Genomic DNA, 20,040 nt, shown 5'->3' on the forward strand with positions numbered 1-20,040 from the left:
AATCAATTATAAAGTAAAAAGTAGAGAGAATTATTACTGGGAATTCAATTATTATTTGATTTATTAAAAAAAATGAAAGTAAGCACTAGTTATAAAGTAAAAAAGTAGAGAGAATGTGTATTAATTTAAATATAAATTTAAAAATTATTTTGTAAAAATTCATAAAAAATATTAATTAAAAGAAAACAAATTAAAAAAGAAAAGGATTAGATGTTGTTGGCCAGCCTGGCAAGTGCTCCTAGCCAATTTGGAGGGGGGGTCCTTTGTTTCCTTAATCAGTAATGGGGTGCATAACATGTTGTCGACCACGATTTTTTTTCTTTTTCTTTTTGAAAAGGTTGTTGGCAAAAAATGTGTCCCTCGTTTTTTTTAGATTCTAACATGATTTGAAAATTATAATTTATAATTTTTTAATTAATTTTTTTTTCAACCCATTTAATTTTACTGGAAATATCTTAAGGTAAAATATGAATGTCTATATGATTATTACTGGGAATTCAATTATAAAGTAAAAAGTAGAGAGAATTATTACTGGGAATTCAATTATTATTTGATTTATTAAAAAAAATGAAAGTAAGCACTAGTTATAAAGTAAGAAGTAGAGAGAATGTGTATTAATTTAAATATGAATTTAAAAATTATTTTGTAAAAATTCATAAAAAATATTAATTAAAACAAAAAAATTAAAAAAGAAAAGGATTAGATGTTGTTGGCCAGCCTGGCAAGTGCTCCTAGCCAATTTGGAGGGGGGGTCCTTTGTTTCCTTAATCAGTAATGGGGTGCATAACATGTTGTCGACCACGATTTTTTTTCTTTTTCTTTTTGAAAAGGTTGTTGGCAAAAAATGTGTCCCTCGTTTTTTTTAGATTCTAACATGGAAATTAAAATTTATAATTTTTTAATTAATTTTTTTTCAACCCATTTAATTTTACTCGAAATACCTATAAAATACTTTAAAAATCTTGATAAACAAGCGTGGCGTCACATTCCCTTTATATTTTAAAAACTCTACACACTAGTATTTATATAGTTAATTTCACTTTACATATTCAGTGGTGAACTTATTCAATAAAAGAATTCGAAATATTACAAGCTTATCATATATATAATATATACGTATGTGTATTTTATTAAAATCAATAATAGAAAAAATAATAAATTTAATTAAGATCTTATTCATTTTCTTCTTCTCCACCATATACCAAATCATTTCTACAATGTAAATTAATTTTAAATGGCATGGTTCTATAAAACAGAAAAACCTCTAATGAGCAATTACCGAGACCCAACAACTCACATATTTAGATGAATAATATACCATTGATTTAGTTTTGCTTTTGAAAGTTATTAATTTGAGTTTTATAAATTTTAATTATTAAAAATTTATATAATTATTAATTTTAATATTTGTGAAATTAATTGAGATGTTTTTAAAAGTTATTAGTTTGAATTTTAAAAATATTAAAAATTTATATAGTTATTAATTTTAATATTTATAAAATTAATTAAGATAAGTGAATAGCCGAACACTCGTTCTGTTAAATTAAAGAAAAATAAAATGGAGACAAGAAACCACGAGGTGAGGTGGATCATGCCAGTATGACCACACAAAAACCAAAACACTCGTTCTGTTAAATTAAAGAAAAAAAGAAAAAAGAAAATGGAGACAAGAAACCACGAGATGAGGTGGATCATACCATGACCACACAAAAACCAACCCTCACCCCTCTATCCAATGTCGATCTCCCCCTTTGCCTCACACCAACACCACCTCATAGCACCAGCCACCACAGCCACCTCCTTTGTCATAAACCTAGCAACACCCATAGAGCAAACCCTCACGCATCTCTCCTTCTGTTTTCTGTTGATCTCTCATTTTCCTCACACTAGCGCCACCCATAAAGCCATTGACTGCTGAAAAGATTAGCCCGTCGCTTCCTATTCCAGAAGGCAATAACTGACCCACAACAGTGTTTTAATAGAAAAAAGTTGGAGAGCAGAAAGCATTTGTATTCATTGAATGTGTCGTTTGTTTATAAATGTAGTTTACATAGTCAACTCTTGAACTATTAGTTAGAATATAAAGAATAAGTGACCACTGTTTTCTAATTAATTTTTGTTAGTATTAAATTGATGATTATAAAAAAATAATACTTTTTCATGTTACTGTAAAATTTAAGGGCTACCTTTATACAAAAAATAAAAAATTATTTTAGATGAGTTACAACAAAACGTCCTATCATTTCAAAGTGAAGTAGAATAAAGTTTTAAGTGTTACTAGATTACATCATGCTATAGATTGCACAATCCTTGAGAGGCCCTACTGCATATATAAAGACCTGCAGCACTGAGGCCTCTGCGAATGGCTGTGAATCGATCACTTGTGCTAGGTCAACTTTACACATGCTATAGTTTCGTCTCCGGCCAGTTAATTAGTGCATTTCTGTCATATCCCACCTAAAAAAACCTTTGCGGCTTGAGATGATATCCTAAGATTTCATCCCTGATTCAATTAATCCGAATCCATGAATGATTATCAGATTATAATCTTTTCTCTTGTTGGACAAACCAGAAACCCAGATTATGGATTTTTCTTCTTTAGTCAAATCAGATCAGGGATGGACCAGAAAAATTGCAGGCGACGTATGTGCAATGTTACTTTTACTTGTTAGGTGGGGGCAAAGCCTACTGCCTGCCCGAAGGTTGCACAAGGGGACATGTATCTTGGCATATATCTAAGAACCAAGTTCCGTAATTCATGTGATTTGTGTCCATATATAAGCACAGGAAGTTCAATCCAGGGGCCTCGTCCTTTTCTTTTGCGTCCGTCTAAAAGTGGATGAGGATTGGAAACTGTGCATGCGCATGTGAGACCGTAACAAGACATGAAGACAGTACATAGTTTTCGTGAGCATGGCTTATCTAGGAAGGTTCAATTCAAAGGCATGCACCATCATCTGTGTAGACACCATGTGATGTGAATCGCGTAGGTTTTCCTAGCAGTACCACCACCAATAATTCTGCTGTATCATTTAGCTTCAGAAACCAAATTGACGTTGTATATGCACACAGCGAGCATCTCCGAATAACACTTTTTTACTTCCAATTGAAGCGCAGCAAAACCAGCTAAACATATATTTTCCTTTGATTATCTACATCTTCTTTCTCTAGTGAATGGATCTCTATATATTATGCATTATCATGCATATGGTCTCAGTTGATTAGCAGTCAATAAAATTAATCCGCTAATTAATGGACATGTATCCTTTAATAGTTGAAAACTAAACAGGAGGCTTATGCTACGTTGGAGGCATAAAAAATTAATACTACGGTGTCGCAAGAGTTCTTAAAAAAGCAAAGAAAATCCAAGACTTGAATCATTAACTAGATTAAGATTAATATGCTCAATTAATTTATTAACATAAATAAAATAAACACAATAATAATGAATAAAACTACAAACAAAATTGAAAGTGATGAACTCAAAAAATAAATGTTTTCCAATATCATGGAAATATATCATCTAAATATTGTTAAAAGATCCCCATGATCTTATTTGATAATTAAATGAAAATATAAAATAAAATTAAAAAATAAAATTAAAAAAATAAAAAAAATTCAATCCAAACCCGCAAGATTAACATGTTAAATTTACAATCTAAAACACGACAAAACCAAAATACCAAACAGAAATGTACTACACCTCAAGCACCAAAGCTCACTTAGAGGTTATTATTTGTTTACGCGGTGGAGATTGCATTTAAAGCAAAACACAGGAGCCAAATGTTTGATAAAAAAAAAAACCACTAATTATTGTTCATGAACCCCATTATTTTTTTGCGTTTGCAATGCAGGATTAGAAGAAGCAGCCAAAGGCTGCTTTCACATGCGTCCCACTTGTTTATGTAAATAATTAAGTTTTCATTCTTTGTGGGCTCTACATGGTAAAAAATTAAAACTAACTGAAAATACATTGGGTACCACACCGGATAAAATAATTTATGCCAACACCAAGCCATCACTAGCTTTCTTCTTATAAATGATGATTATAGTCATGTTTGGATTATGGTTAAATTATAATTATTTTGCTATTTTTATAAATAAAAATTAAATTAAATTTTTATATATTAATATCAAAAATAAATTTTATAAAATAAAAAAATATTATTTAAATATATCTTAAAACATAATTACCTACATATAAGACTAGTAAAATAAAATAAAATATCTTTTTTTTAATTATTTTTTATTTAAAAAATTAATATTTAACATTAATTAATAATTATAATACTTGTCAAATATATTTCATACATAAATAAATTATAGATAATTTAATAGAATAATAAAAAAATATTTTATAAAAAATATTATTTATTTCATTATATAATAGCAATAGTTAAATCTATAATATTTAAATTAAAAATTATTAATATTAATATATATTTTTTAAAATTATTTTATAATCTCAATTTTAAAAAGATTCTTAGCCAAACATATTAAATTATTTTTTGTTTAATTTCAATTTCAACTACCATTCTAATAAAATATTTATTTTTTCAAATTAATCTTAATTAAAAATATTTTTATAAAATAATTTTTAGTAATTCCAAACAGACCGTTAGCTACCTCATCAACCTCATCAGTAATGGATGATGGCTCACCACATATATAACACAAAGGAAGGCTCGGAGATGTCCGCCAGATGCTCGGATTAAATCCCACCGTCATGGGGTTCTCAGGATCGAGCGAAAGATCACTATGCGGATCACTGAACAAAAAGGCGCTGTTGAAGGAATAACAATGCTGCTGGTTACACGCATTAAATTTTATTTTATTCACAAGGTAGAATTTACAGTCTTGCACAGGGAAAAGCAGCATCTACAATACTTTCAGAGTCTCACATAAATGCCTTTCAAATGTAGGAAACCAGCCACAAGGCCCCAGAATAAAATCTCCATAATTACAAAAACAAGGGTGCCCCACTTCTTTGAATGGAGCATGACTTGGAACAGCGATTCTGTATCATCAACCTGCAAGTCATATTTAGTTGAAAGTCAGTCTATAAACTGTATTAAGCATCGAATCATTGAGGCCATAGACTATTGGTTCAGCAAGCCATAGACCTTTATAAAAGTAACTTTGGTATGTTCTGATTTCCTTCAAGGACATACAAAGTCATATATCTACTTATATCCAGATAGTGAACGTGTATTAGCCATTAGATTGAAGAAAATTAATGGTTGAAAAATTGTGATAATAACAGTTTTAAACATGTAAGCTGGTCCATCCTCTATCTGTGTATGTGCGTGAGTGCGCCTCTGCATGCGGGTTCACCTGCCGAGTTAGCACAGAAACTTGCACCAAGAAATAGAAAGCGAGCTATTACACGAACAAATATTTATTTTGGGGAGGGATTCGGTGAAGGAAGAACACAGAACAGGGCTGGCAGCCAAATAGAAAACAAAATCTTACCAAATTGTTTTCTGGTGAGCCCCAATAGAAACCTTGAATGGCTGCTGGGAAAAGGTCACAGGCAGCCAGCGCATAAATGATGAGTGCATTCATTCCCATCCACTGAAGTATCATCGTGGGCTTTCTAAAATGCTTGACATCAACCTGCATAAAATTGTTTGAACTGAAACAATTCTTTCACGCCAATCTCCTTTTAGTTTTCAATAACCTCTCAATTGCATACAACACACATCCCCCGAGCAGGGTCAAAATAGGAAAAGAAAAGGAAGGGGATAACAAAACAATAGGACTGAGAGTTGTATAGTTCCAACATCTCCATGGCATGAAAAGCACGCCGTGTCATAAGAAAAGATTAAAACTCTGATATTGTCAACCACCCAAAAATGATCCAAGATTTAGCCAATCCCCTATAGCTGGCATGGAAATTCGCTACATCCTCAAAAGGCTATTTCTTCCCCGATCTTAAAAGCCAAGATAATTCCAAAGCTCCACATGAGAATCAAATTTACCATGTTCCATGAATTTGAGGACAGGAAGATGCTTAGAAATTATAACAAGAAAAATCAAGCTCTCTTGACCTGCTTATGTTCCCTGTTGGTGGTGAGTTGATAAAAAGCCATGTCAATGTATCCAAAAGAGTATTAAGAACACAGATAAAACTACACTAAAACTGAGTCAAAGCTTTCAGTCCATAGACGTGACATGTCAAGAAGAAACGGCCTGTTTCTACTATCATAATTTCCTTGACTTTAACCCAATTAAATTATATGAATAGCTCAGGCTACATGATTTGAGTCAATAATATCATGAGTTTTGCTGAACGTCCTGAAAACTACCCAATGCAACAATAAAAGTCTTTTATTCATTATTTATCTTTATTTTTATTAGGTAGTACTCAAATGATAAACTTACTATGTAAAAGATGATCGTTAAAGCCAAGCCTGATGCTCCAGCTGTAATGCACATATAGCTCAACGTATATAATGGTTTACAAAGAGGAACGCCTGAAATATTCACAAACATTATTTAGTGGAAACAGAGAGGATCCTGGAAGAAATCATTAATGTTTAAAACAGTTAAAATAGGAAATCTACCCAGAAGTTCAAAAACATATCCAGTAATTAGTATGATGAAAGAACACACAGACCACAAACACAGCCTTTGCATGTGGCCCTGCAGCAAAGAAGCAAGATAAATACAGATTGGTGTAAAAGACACATAGTAAGGAACAAAAAGTAAACATCCATAAAAGCACTACAATGTGTCATACCTTGAAATGAACAAGGATATGACCAAACTGCAATCCAAGAAAACATGTAATAGCAGCCATCAAAGAACTGAAAAGGGTTGTAAACAAAAGAAATCAACACTATTCATTGTGGTTTCCTATGGTTAAAAAGGTTGTTAAACAAAATAAATCGATATTATTAAAAAGTTGGCAAAAAAAAAGTCAATGATTTGCTGACATGTTAACAGATTTATCACCATTCTTTTGTACAGTGAAGCATTTGAAGGGGATACTTGGCTTTTATGAGTGTTAATATAATGGAGCAATAATCTGTGGTAATTTGTGAAAATGAGCAAGAGAAAGTGCTGCAGTTATCTGACCTCAAGATGCCCTCTGGGTCAAATGGAGCAAGGCACCACCCAGGTGAATTTGGTGGCAGAGGTCCGTAGTCAGGAGAATTAACACTACAATGCTGTGAAACAATTAATGTCAAGATCCTTTCGGCCAAATGATTATGTGGAGAGTTGAAGCCCTGATGAAGGAAAGAAACCAATTTTACTTGTTAGGGAGCAACATCACCTTTGTTCTTCTATACACAGGATGTTGATATAGATGATGTTCACCAAAAAAAAATCGGTCAATCAGACCAACTGCATTACAAGGAGGTTCAAGACTGCCCTTCACTCCACAATTCACCTATGAAACATGATATGGTGGTTTGAATCAGTTCCATAAACGAGGGAGAATAATAGAATTAAAGCTTGACATTAGCAAGAATTCCATTAGAAAAAAATGGTAATAGCATGAAAGGGAAATAATTATTTCACAGCATGTTACATCACATTGATAAAACCATAAATACCTTCCGATGAAAGAAAATCAGGTTTTAACTTGCATCCTTTGAAAATAGAGTTCAGTTCAATAGTCACCTGGTTATTAAACTTAACCATAAAGAAAGGGTAGTCAACTGAACACACCAGCTTAGCTGTCATGTCTAGTTTGATGGTTCTTCCTGGTAACTTTCTTTATTGATTGCAGTTCAATATATTAAAAAGTTGTGACAGTGTTCAATAGATTCATGGGACTTGGTTACATTTGGAGTAAAAAGCTGAAAGTAAAGAAGAGATGAAAGACCATCACACTGATGAGCAGAAATCAAACAAGACATCCATTATATATTTCAAGAAAATGGGTTCACAGCTATTTGATTGTTGTCTGGATTCCCGTGGCAAGAGGATTTTAAATGATATGTCAAAAAAAAAATGCAAACAGCGATGGAGAAAAAGGACATTGTTGGAGAAGAAAGTGGTTGACAAATCAACAGAAATTAAACTTCCAGTGAAAAATGGCCCAGTAACAAAGTTTACCGAACAAAGCCTAATCCCAGAAACAATAAAAACTAATCATTATGCGACAGATTGAAAAAAGAAAAATATCACGTCATCTTCTTTGCTGATATAACCAAACTTTTACTGGATAGTGCCATGTTACATGGTACATGAACTGGTAAAACAACTCAACTCACAATTTTAGTACCGAATTCATATCCAAACAGATTTGTACTTGGAACTTCGAATTCCCAGTCTGGAACATAAAGGCCATACAGCAAGCACATGTAAAATGTGCAAAATAAGAAAGCAACCATCCTGCAAAACAAAACAAAAATTGAACACTCGCAGAAAATTAGAACCGATGTACCAATGACCTTTATCATCAAAATCATTAAAGTAACAATCTTTTTAACTAAATTTACTTTCACACTGATATGTATAAAACTATCTTATCTAGCATTCAGATTACAGTTGGACAATAACCTAAACCTTGAATTTAGGTATAATGATGCAAAAATGGAATTAAAATTCTTATAAAATCATGTTATTCTTGAAAACAACAGCATGATTATAGTATAAAAAATCACAGAAGAAAATGCTCCTCTGATCCAGAAAGATCATGCCAGCATGGTATTGATATAAAAAGGGAGAAAATTGGCAGTTTGATGCAGACAGAAAGACTTGTAAAAGGAATATTGAACTTTTGGTCTAAATTTGACTTAAGCCCTATTAGGACTTCATATTTCCTCAACTGCTGGTTCAGAGTATTCAGAACAATTAAATAAAAGTTAAGACACTTAGTAATTTCAGATTCACCAGAAATAGGCAGTCTCAAGCACGCAAACTTATCCAACGTCTACTGGTGCTAATGAGTGCTTGAACATATTGTTGTTTAACTGAACAAACCAAGAAAAAGAGGCCACGTGACTTGAACCAGAGGCATCAAGTCCCATTGCTTCTCATCTCTACTAAGATCTAAGCTATTTTAAAAGGGAGTAATATCTTATTCACTGATCTCTACAATCTCTCTACCATAACCAGCTTGTGGCAGTAAGATGTCTATCTGCATTCATTTTTTTCTGTCTAGGAAGAGATGGGTAATCTATAAGCTTTATTTCAGATAAAGGGATGGTGATATAAGGAATTGCAGCACTATTATTTCTCTATCACTCAAACCGTTGCAAGATTCCTGTGCCTGTCACAGACCTCCATCTTCTCAATCCCAGTGCACAATTACTAAATGTGTTCCGCCATATAAAATACTAAAATATTTATAATTTTTTCCCAATCAAGCTTGCCCCTATTGTGTCAAAAGTCTTCTTGCACGAGAACAGCACGAGTAAAGAAAATGGTATAGATCCTAGAAAGGGGAACCAACCATTGGATGTAGCATTTCTTCACAAAAGCCATAGGTGAGTCGACCATGATACTGTCCACAAGCCAGATCTCTGACATTGCAGCAAAGAGATATCCAATGGATATCCTCTACAGTTAACAAAAGGATGTCAAAGTTTAGTGACTGTATTGGAATATGAAGTCTACAACAGTATACCAGTTATGAATCTGTCAATAATTACAAAAAGAAATTTTATTGAGGTAAAACAAGTGAGCCTTACAGGCTTCACAATCATATGATGAAATTCTTAGAAGTTACATAATGCATGTCAAAGAACCATTTTAACTCAATAGCTTAAGTTATTGGGTTGAATTGGTTTTTTGACATGGTATCAGAGTTTTGATGACCAAGCGATCACGAGTTCAAATCTCACCATCCCCATTTATTTAATAAAAAATTATACACAATGCAATGTGGATCTGTGCAAATTTCAAGTTCCAAATACTTTCAATTGAGGGCATATGTTAGAGAATAATATAAATCATATCTTGAAATCTCACCTAATAGCTTAAACTATTGGGTTAAATTAGTTTTTTGACAATGCAGAATCAGCTATAACTGCCTATGATGGATGAAGTTTTATAAAATCAAAGTTCTCCTATTCATGCATGTTGAGCCACTAATTCACAAACTCAGAAATCAGTAAGGTTTTCAATAATCTTCTATAATCAATCCATTAATTTCCAATTCCAATAGCCAATTCCACTGCAAATTTTGTGGATCTGAACATCTAACATGCCATATATGAATGGTGCTTGCATGCATGGTGGTATACAAGCATGTGCTGGCATGGCTATTCTAGGTAAACTGTGGCATAATGCCATCACGTCGGTAGGGTCCAACGGAAGAATGTATTGGTAGATGCCATGCAATAGAAGTTTGATTAAAACAAAAGTATTGCCTGATATCAATGCTTATTCAGGAAAACTACCTGTAGCACGCCCATCCAACGTATCTTGCTCACATCAACCCCGTATGTTAAATCGTGGCGTCCATGGAAATACCCACCTTTGCAAATTTCCAAGAAGATATACAGTATCAGTTCCTATTATATCGAAACTACGAACTGGTTATCCACAATGCACGTGAAATATTGAAATGCCTATCAAATAGCAAAATGAAAATGCTAATTTCAGGAATTTAAGAAACGGGCATGGTAACATACCTTGCAACAATAATCCCAGAAGAAATAGTTTGATAGTCCTCAGTATGACTTTTTTTGTGGCCATTGGTTTGCTAGATACTTTCTGCTTGGTGACACAAATTACTCGCGAATCAAAGATATAAAATAACTTATTTCTTAAAAAAAATTGTTATGAAGTGTACAGAACTACAACAAAGGAATGAAAGAGCAGAAAAGATGCAAGGCAACAGTTGAAGAGACTTTTTGTTACCTTAAAAACTAAACTGATAGAGACACCAACAACAAAGAGGAAAAAAGGCATCACAAAATCGGCAAGCGTCACACCAAACCACGGAGAGTGATTAATACAAGGAAAAGCTCCACCAGCATCATCAACTAAAATCATGAGCTGTCGAACAACTTAATCATCAAATATATACAAATGAAACAAAAATTGTTAAAATGGAAATGAGAAATTGAGCTTAATTACAGCGACGGTAAGGCCACGGAAAACGTCGAGAGAAAGGAGGCGTTGAGTTGGTGGTGGCGATGCGTTGGATGATGAGGTTGAAGGCGTGTTGGTGATCTCTTCTTCTTCTTCATTGGAAAGAGAACGGGGATTGTGTAGAAGGGGTTCTCGTTGTCGTTCATCTAATTCTGTTGTCGTAACTGCGATCATACTAGGCATTAATTCTTCCCTTTCTGCTGTTGCTTTTTGTTTTTGTGTGTTCGATCGGTTCCAGTCGAATCACTTGAAGAGCTCCTGCTTGTTGACCGCTGGAATTTAACAATCCGACTTGATACTTGATAGTGTTATAAAATGACCTGACACGTGTCGCATCCCGAGAGGGACAAGTCTCAGACAGCAGGAACCGCTTCCCCAAAATAACCATGCCAACTTCACTTATTTGTTTTTATATTTTAAAAATAATTTTATTTTTATATTTTAAATTAATAATTAATAATTTTTATACTTTAAATTTATTTTAATATGTTAATATAAAAAATATAAAAATATCAATTTAATACATTTCTAAATAAAATATATTTTAAAAAATAATTATAACCACATTTCTAAATAAACAAAATAAATATCTCAAAATTATATAAGCTAACTAGGAAATGCTTTATGATCTATCATTTTTTTTTATAAAAACAAATATGCCAGCATTTTCAATTTTTTTTTAATAGTAAAAAAAAATAGATGTTCATTTAAAATTTAATATATATATATATATATATATATATATATGTGTGTGTGTGTGTGTGTGTTTAATAAAATAGATACAGAATTATAGGTGTTAGTAAACATTAAAAAAAAAAAATTCAAAACCAAGTTGAAAAGTTAAAAAATAAATGTTGATTAAAATATTTAATTTTATATCATGAAATACCCAAGTTTTTTATATAAAAACTATTTTTTAAAAATAAGAAGAACAATATTTTAAATTTTTATAATTTCTTATATATTTTTTATCACTACAAAAAATTATATTTTTGTTCCATGCCATTTATTCAATAAAAATAAAAAATCATCATAGAACATACATCAAAAAAATAAATAATTTAAAATAAAAATTATATATATATATACATGGTTGAGTCATTGAATCATAAATATAATTTATGTCTGATTATAATCAAATATGATGAAAAATAACTCAATCCTATATTATTAAATTTTAATTGGATTTATTATTAGGTTTATTTTATATTATTTAAAAAAATTATTTAGGTTATAAACATAATTATTGGTTGTTTTGAAATTTTAATATTTATAAGTGATTTTTTACTTTGTACTTACTTTTGAATAATTTGATAAACGTCGCATCTTCCCTCTTCCAAGTTGCTCTCTCTCTCTCTCTATTTTGTCCCCTCTTCCTCGGCTCATTTTCTTCCTCTCATCATAGCTTCTTCTTTCACTCTTTACTTCTTTCAATTTTCACTTTGTTTCGCATCATTAACTCTCTAATTAAACCTCTCAATCTTATAAACATGCTCAATTTTTTGCCGTAACATCTATGTTTTTTCAGACAATTAATCTTTTTAGAATTATAAATGCAAGTTGTAATTAGAAAAATAGTATTCCCATATTTTCACATGAATATATTAAAAAACACAAAAATAATATTCCAATAACATACCGTTTATGTGTTGCCACGAGAAATTCTTTGGTATTATTGAATTCAATTCAGTCTGTCGAGTTAAACTGAGATCTCTATACAACTTTTTATTTACCTCAAGTTTTAAATTAAATCATATAAAAATTAATTTGATAAATCTAAACATGACTTAATCAATTTGGTCAGAATTTGATTTACTTTAAAAGGTTTTCAAGTTGTCATTGTTTTATTTTAAAAAATATTAAAACGATAATATTTTCATCGCGATGATTTTTCAAGACACCATCATATTAGGTGTTTAAAAAAATATTAAGAAGACTAATTTTTATTAATCCACCATTATTACAACCCAGTTCATGAATCTAGTTAAGTTTATTAATTTTTTTATAAATTATTTTTTATTTAATTATATGATAATAAAAAAACATGTGCACTGAAATCACCTAAATAAATTTTTTTAAAACGATAATAATGTGGTGCGCAAAAATAGCATTCGCTAATATTTTTTAAAAATATGACAATATTATTGGAAACAAAGTAAGAATTAAATGTATTTAATAAATTAACACCTCAAATATATTTATGATTAACTTATCTTAATGAATTTATATTAAAATCGATGGAAAAATATAAAAACCAATACATAAAGACCAAAAAAAAGAGAATAAATGTTTGGGCTTGGTTATATCATCATGCATGGCCCATTACAATTTTTTTCTTTTTTCTCCTTAAAATGGGTGGACGAAATATTATTTATTTATTTATTAATAAAAAACAAATGACTCGTTGTTTGGAGTAGTAGATGATGCATCCACCAGTTATATTCCAATTATAGCTGAAATATCATCAACTCTTCGTATCTAAAAAAACATGTTTTCAACTTCTTCTATTTTCATATAAAAACACTCAGGAAACTCACAAAATTTTTAATAAAACCCATATCTAACCTAAAATATAATATTTAATTAGTCAAAAAACTTAAAATCCATTTCAATTAAAAAAAAACCCTAAATCTCGACCTATTTTTCTGTTAAAATAAGGGATTAAAAACACTTAAATAAAATTTTTTTTGTCAAATAAAATTTATTAATACCAAAATTAATTTTTTTGCAAGCAACAAGATTAAATTTTATTTTATAAAATCAAGCACTAATCTAAGATTAAAATAATTTTTCATAAAAGTAATCATATAAAAAATAAATCGATATAAATCATTTAGCTATAAATCCCAATTAACATAATGTTAAAGGCGGGGATTAAAAAAAAAAGACAAGCAAAAAAATTCTTCAAAGACAGAAAAAAGAAGAAGAAGGAAAACATTACTGAAATTCACAATTTTCTCTCTCCCGATGCACAATACAGAGCACCATATAACCAACACAATTTTCTTAAATATTCAGATATCTTGGAGTAGAAATTTGACTCTCAATCAGTCTGTTCCAAATATATATCCCCAAATTGAATTGAATGAATGAAATTTGAATTTCAACATTGATTTCTTATTCGGACTAATTATATTTTTGTATTAAATGAAAAAAGTTGGCAATTAATCATCGGATCAATTAGTCTTACCGGTGGATCCTCTATTGGATCATCTCACATTCCCATAAATTAACACGGGCAACCTAATTTGCTTTCCTGGGAATATGGCAAAAAAAGGTCCATATTGTAGTCCTCTCTTCTTTGTTCCTCAACTTGATTTTTGTTTCGATTTACTAATAAATTGCAGCCGGAAGGCTTCCAAGGCAAAATAATGTTTCATGGACTGACTACCTTCTCAAAACCTTCAATTCCTCAATTCGTTTAGGCAGCATCATTTCACAGGGCCGCGGGCCGATCTGCGGAAAACATGATGAATATGGTTGGATTCGACCCGAGGACAATTACAATTCCTATCTAACCTGGTTAAATAATGACAACAAGCTTACTTGGAGGTCCGAATCGGGAGGGTATTTAGCTGGGACACCAAGCTTGCTGGTGCCCAGTTGCTTCCGAGTCGAATGAGAATTTTCTTGGACTTCGGTTATCCACATGAAGAGATGCTGAGCACATTTCAAAGGCACGTAGAAAACATAACGTGCTCATACTCACCAGTTTTGCAAACCTTCAATAGAACAAAGGGAAGGTTGATTAAATTAAACCGTGGAAGACCACGGCCTCAATATGTGGTGAAAGCGGCTTTCATGGCTACGAAATACTAGTCTCTCGAAGTTAAAATGCCGCCAGGACGGCATTGCAGATTTAAATTTTACTCAAATGAAGTTTTGTGAAATCTTGCAAGGAGTCAGATTGATTACATCCTAAGCAAAACCCCTTATAGCATGAGCTATCTTGTAGGCTTTGTGATCATCTCTCATAGAGGCTCTTCAATTCCAAAAAACACGGGTCAGGTATGGATGCATAGGACGGAAATGAAGGGCCAGTCCTGATTCCTAAACCAAATCCAAATAGCCATGGTTGCTGTCCCCTGATAACTGGAATGGTTTCCAGGATATCCGCTCCAATAATTATATGGAGCCAGCCATTGCAGGAAATGCAGGTTTGGCAGCTGCACTAGTGGCTTTGTCTGGTGGAAGCACTTCCAAGCTTGACAGGAACACCATATTCTATGCAACCCCTCCATCGTAAACATATGATATGGACCCCCAACACCAGCACCTTGGACACAATGATCAGATTGCTTCTGAACACATCTCTCAAGCACCGAAAAAAAATAGCTATGATCAGATGAATTTTTTTCAATTGTTTAATAAGATGACAGATAGTGAGCCTTCACCATTTGAAAGAATACCTCCCCATACCAACACTTTCATAGGGCTTTGATTAGTTAAAATATAAAATAAGCCAGATCGTCATTCACACTAGGTCCACAAAAGTTACATTGCTCCCGGTGACTTTAGATCCATGGAACATCATGCATTCTTCCCACCAATGACACCCCCCATAGCATCTGAAAGCTCAGCAAGTTTTTGTGCTGCAGCAGCCAATGTAGCACTGCTTTTACAAAAAGCAAACCTGATGTATCTCTCCTGGTAACTGCAACCTACCTGAGATAATTTCTCTGTAGACAAAGTTGTGTGAAAAAATCCACAACCTGGTACTGCCACCACTCCTGCTCGTTTTATTAATTCCTTGACATATTCTACCTGAAACAATCCAAATGGATAATTAACACTTCATAGGATAACAGATGGGAGAACACCACTTACAAATATTTGCTCATGTGAGGCCTACAAGTAATGAACACTCACAAAGAAATTACTAAAAAGAAAGAGGGAGTGAAGAGTGCACTTACATCAGAAAGCAAGTAATTTTCAGGAAGTTCTGCAAATAAAAAGAATGCACCCGGAGGCACTCACAAAGAAACTACTAAAAAGAAAGAGAGAGTGAAGAGTGCACTTACATCAGAAAGCAAGTAATTTTCAGGAAGTTCTGCAAATAAAAAGAATGCACCCCGAGGCTTAAACTTAATCTGAAAACCAATTCCTGCAATCAAGTGAACAATGTAGTCTCTTTTTGATTCATATTCCTGTGCGTCAAAAGATATGTCTTGTCAGCATCAATTACAATAAATAGAAAAATTAATATGCTAACATTCTTGTACTGAATACTTAGCGGTTGCAGGAACCACTTTCATGAAAGCAGGTGTAACAGAAGCTTTTAAGGGACCACTCTTCGGATTTATTCAAACAGATATTGTGGCACTCATTTCAACAAAACCAAGTGCAGTTAAAGCTTGTAAGGACCCACCCTTCTCAATTTTTCAAAGTACTCTGGGGGGCTTCTCAAAGCAGTCAAGGCAGCTTCTTGGAAAGGCGCTGGAGCAGAATCTGTAATTTTAATATGAATGTTTCTTATTGCAGAGGCAAAGAAAGCTGGAGCAATTGCCCAACCCACTCTCCATCCTAATAAACAGCATACAGAAGTAAGAGTGCAAATCTATGACATAATTGAAACTTGATGTAGAGAGCACAGAGGAAGATAAATAAAATGAGATGTATTTAATCCCACACATATTAAAGAATTGGATTTTCCAGCATGAACTAATTCTGAGGATAACTTAATTGAGTAGGATGGCAGCTTTGACCTGTGACACTGAAAGTTTTTGATAAGGAAGATGTAATGATAGTCCGCTCTTGCATTCCTGGAAAAGAGGCAAGGGATATGTGCTTTATGTTGTCATATGTAATATGCTCATATACCTGCAGGAGACAAACAATCCTTCTGACATAGGAGAGACAATGCATTCTTGCTTCTAGTCGTTTTGACTAACACTAGCAGCACAATACAATGATAATTTAAGAGAGAAACTTCTGAACTTTTCTAAACATGTTGAACGTCATATGCATAGTTAACATGTCTTGAACATTTTTAGCCTCAAGAACCTTAACATCTTCAACAAATCAAAGCCTGTTCAAATGTCTACAAGGGTCAAGATGACAAATCATGCGGTAGCTTCATATATTAGCCAAAAGGCCCAAAACCACACCTGTTCAAACAAGTTCAAATCACTATTATAAACAAGGCAAAATAGTAACCTAAAAGGCAATGCTATCTCCTCCTTTTTGCATCAGTCTCATAATTACGGAAAGGGAAGAGATATGGGAAATAAAAAAAAATCATTGCCAGAGATACAAAAGATTATGCAAGGGATCAAATCAACTGGTGAAAAGAAGTGTGCAAATTGGGTTTTCACAGAGATGGTGAAGGAGCAGGAATTAGTAGCAACAACTAGTGAATGACTAGCCTATAGCCAATCCAGTTAATTTTCCCAGGAATAAGAAAAAGGATTGTCATACTTCATCTGTTATAGCCATGCAATCTCTTCTGCAGCAAGCTCCAGCAATAGTCTCAAGCTCATCTTTAGTGAAAACTTTGCCAGTTGGATTATGAGGGCTGTGCCACTTCATGTTAGTAAGTCTCTAAATCCGAAAGTATTGTGACTGGGAATAGATGGTGAACAAATTAAATAATCACACGTTTAACATGCTAAAATTTTGATTGAGTTTCTTTATAGCTAAATATCAATTGTCAGGTTATAACAATAGTTATGGACTCAGAGTGTGCTATTGATCAAGCAATTTCTTGGGTGATCTATCAAATAATCCAAAAGAACTTTTTTCCATCTGTGACTTTGCAAGCAATTAATGTGAGGTTTTTGGGCAGAGCATTTGCCTGGATTTCATCCAGTTAGGCCAATTGTTGTCCTAGCATTGTCTGTCACTTTTCAATTTATATCTCTCTTGATTTCGCTCTTATTCTCATCATGGTAACAAACAACACATTCAAATATGCAAGACAGACAATTATTTACAGACAGTAAGGAATTCTTTCGAGGAATAGTTTACGAGAATATGAACAACTTTTTTACTCAAAATCAATGAAAAGTTGCCAATTGAACCTCCATTGTGAAACAAATAGACTCTTTTTAAAAATAAAAGGACAATATTGTCTCATTGATTGGAATTTCTAACCTGTTTAATATTACAGCTTTTGTTCTTGCAGTAAAAGAATTGATGAATCTGTCAGGATCCAATGTCCAATGGGGTGGTTCAAGTGCAACATACACCTGCGAATAATTTTCAATCACTCAAAACTCTTTAACCATGATAATACAGTTCGGAACCAATTTTTTTAACAAAAAAAACTTACAGGTATTCCCCCAGCCATCCTAATGCATCCCTCGTATGTTTCATATGAAGGGTCAAATAGCACAACCTCATCGCCCGGGTCTATTACTGTCCAAACAGAACAATAATTTAGTAAGCGAAACATCTGGATAAGTTACTACCATTTACAAAGAATTAGAGTGCACAACATACTAGCAAACACTGCGGCTGCAAATGCCTCAGTTTGGCCACAGCAAATAGCCATATCAGTCCGAGGATCAAAATCTAAACCATGCATTTCCTTCATAATATTCGCCAAGTGGTCACAAATTCCTTGCACATGCCTTAATTCACAAAACAGCTAGGCTATCTCGGTTGATATTACCAGGAAATAAAAAAAATCTTCCAGAAAATTGAAAAAGCAATCACCTGTACTGGTTGAAGTCAGAATTGATGGCGGAAATTGCAGCTTTTTTTAGGTGGGAAGGAGCAGGGAAGTCAGGGAATCCTTCTGCGAGGTTGATAGCGTTGCTTCTCTGAGCTAAATGGGAGAGTTCTTGAATTGGTGAAGGAGTAAAAGTCTTCGCCACTGAGGATAGCTTCTGCTCCATTGCCTTAATTTTGTACCCACTCTCTTATCTTCTATTGTCTTGTCTTCTGCTATTCTAGTTCTCCGATTTATCTTCTGTGCTCTCCCGGTTAAATTTGACGTAAGATTTTGGGGCTTGGCAACTGGAATGGGCTTGATTCAGGTCGAATGTGGGCCCGTTTAAAATAGTTCGATCCAGCCAGCATGCGCGGGTTTTTTTCCAAGATTATCTTTGTTGATTTTTTTTTAATATTGAGTTGGTTAATAATTATAATTACAATAAAATTAAATCATGTGGGGAAAACGTTGTAGTTTTTCTTACAAAACACTATAGATTGCTACAATATTTCTCTAAATAGTTTTTTATTTTATTTTATTGGGGAAAGCACTGTAGTTTCCCTCACAAAACATTGTCAATTGCTACAATGTTTTTCCTCGCGGGTTTTTTTCATTCCAAAATTATCTTTGTTGGTTTTTTTAATATTGAGTTGGTAAAGAGTTTAGCTTTGTATTTTTCTTATTTTTTATTGACAAAAAAACTAAATTATATGACGAAAGTACTGTATCTTTCTTCACAAAATACTGTAGATTGCTACAAATCAATTTGTCCAGTCTCTAAGTTTTTGATCATGAACATGATCTTTTTTCCCGTAATGAAATATTTGCTCCATCATACCTTTAATTTCTATTACTTATCCAGCACTGATTCACAATTATAACACTATATAGTGCATTTATTTTATAAACTCGCGGCAACGCACGAGCATGTCATCTCATATCATTCAAAACTAGTAACAAGATCAGAAAAAAAATTAATTGTTGTGACTATTGTAAGTAACATAATTGAATTTAAAAATCCTTGGCCTAACTTCCTTTTACATTTTATAAATTTATATTTAAAATTTTATGAGATATTTAATTTACAATGTCAAGATAATCCCAATTAAAATTGACAAAGATATCTTTAGAATGTATTTGAAAATATAATAATAGTTATTAATTATAAGTAACATGATTGAATTTAAAAATCCTCGGTCTAACTTCCTTTTAGGTTTTATAAATTTATATTTTAAAATTTTGAGATATTTAATTTATAGTGTCAAGATAATCCCTATTAAAATTGATAAAAATATATTTAGAATGTATTTGAAAATATAATAATAGTTATT

General features: G+C 32.5%; 2 protein-coding genes across 6 annotated transcripts; both read right to left on the minus strand.

Moving 5' to 3' along the window:
- Positions 1–4,769: 4,769 nt before the first annotated feature.
- Positions 4,770–11,397, minus strand: LOC105137546 (heparan-alpha-glucosaminide N-acetyltransferase-like). 4 transcript variants are annotated; one of them, XR_844616.1, is made up of 13 exons: positions 11,041–11,397; positions 10,822–10,959; positions 10,593–10,674; positions 10,359–10,435; positions 9,410–9,516; positions 8,226–8,346; positions 7,280–7,396; positions 7,081–7,172; positions 6,743–6,809; positions 6,567–6,645; positions 6,385–6,476; positions 5,473–6,063; positions 4,770–5,030 (listed from the first exon to the last, which is right to left on the minus strand). XR_844616.1 is itself a non-coding variant. In XM_011043340.1 (13 exons), the coding sequence occupies exons 2-13, from the start codon at positions 10,870–10,872 to the stop codon at positions 4,890–4,892; spliced, it is 1,170 nt and encodes a 389-aa protein (XP_011041642.1). In that variant the 5' UTR covers positions 10,873–10,946; positions 11,041–11,397; the 3' UTR covers positions 4,770–4,889. The 4 variants fall into 4 exon arrangements, 3 of the variants coding, with proteins under 3 accessions (XP_011041642.1, XP_011041632.1, XP_011041650.1); XM_011043340.1 differs by having other exon boundaries at positions 5,473–5,616; positions 10,822–10,946; XM_011043330.1 differs by having other exon boundaries at positions 5,473–5,616; positions 11,041–11,396.
- Positions 11,398–15,369: 3,972 nt separating this feature from the next.
- LOC105137569 (kynurenine--oxoglutarate transaminase 1-like) lies at positions 15,370–18,980 on the minus strand. Of its 2 annotated transcripts, none has more exons than XM_011043368.1 (9): positions 18,712–18,980; positions 18,496–18,626; positions 18,326–18,411; positions 18,148–18,242; positions 17,473–17,569; positions 16,761–16,875; positions 16,424–16,503; positions 16,077–16,202; positions 15,370–15,819 (listed from the first exon to the last, which is right to left on the minus strand). In XM_011043368.1, the coding sequence occupies exons 1-9, from the start codon at positions 18,891–18,893 to the stop codon at positions 15,586–15,588; spliced, it is 1,146 nt and encodes a 381-aa protein (XP_011041670.1). In that variant the 5' UTR covers positions 18,894–18,980; the 3' UTR covers positions 15,370–15,585. The 2 variants fall into 2 exon arrangements, with proteins under 2 accessions (XP_011041670.1, XP_011041663.1); XM_011043361.1 differs by having other exon boundaries at positions 16,424–16,578.
- Between the last annotated feature and the right edge of the window lie 1,060 nt (positions 18,981–20,040).

This window comes from Populus euphratica, unplaced genomic scaffold (assembly GCF_000495115.2).
Source record: "Populus euphratica unplaced genomic scaffold, PopEup_1.0 scaffold2.1, whole genome shotgun sequence".
Classification (NCBI taxonomy): Eukaryota; Viridiplantae; Streptophyta; class Magnoliopsida; order Malpighiales; family Salicaceae; genus Populus; species Populus euphratica.

What these genes read in the sequence shown, in the direction of transcription:
- LOC105137569 (XM_011043361.1), bottom strand. Translation starts at nt 18,893, where the DNA reads ATGGAGCAGAAGCTATCCTCAGTGGCGAAGACTTTTACTCCTTCACCA. An exon ending in GGATGGCTGGGGGAATACCT is followed by an intron (nt 18,243 to 18,325) that starts GTAAGTTTTTTT and finishes AATTATTCGCAG; the next exon opens with GTGTATGTTGCACTTGAACC. An exon ending in GCATGGCTATAACAGATGAA is followed by an intron (nt 16,876 to 17,472) that starts GTATGACAATCC and finishes TGTCTCCTGCAG; the next exon opens with GTATATGAGCATATTACATA.
- LOC105137546 (XM_011043330.1), bottom strand. Translation starts at nt 11,238, where the DNA reads ATGCCTAGTATGATCGCAGTTACGACAACAGAATTAGATGAACGACAA. An exon ending in TCTGGGATTATTGTTGCAAG is followed by an intron (nt 10,436 to 10,592) that starts GTATGTTACCAT and finishes AAATTTGCAAAG; the next exon opens with GTGGGTATTTCCATGGACGC. An exon ending in GCTCACCAGAAAACAATTTG is followed by an intron (nt 5,031 to 5,472) that starts GTAAGATTTTGT and finishes TATGACTTGCAG; the next exon opens with GTTGATGATACAGAATCGCT.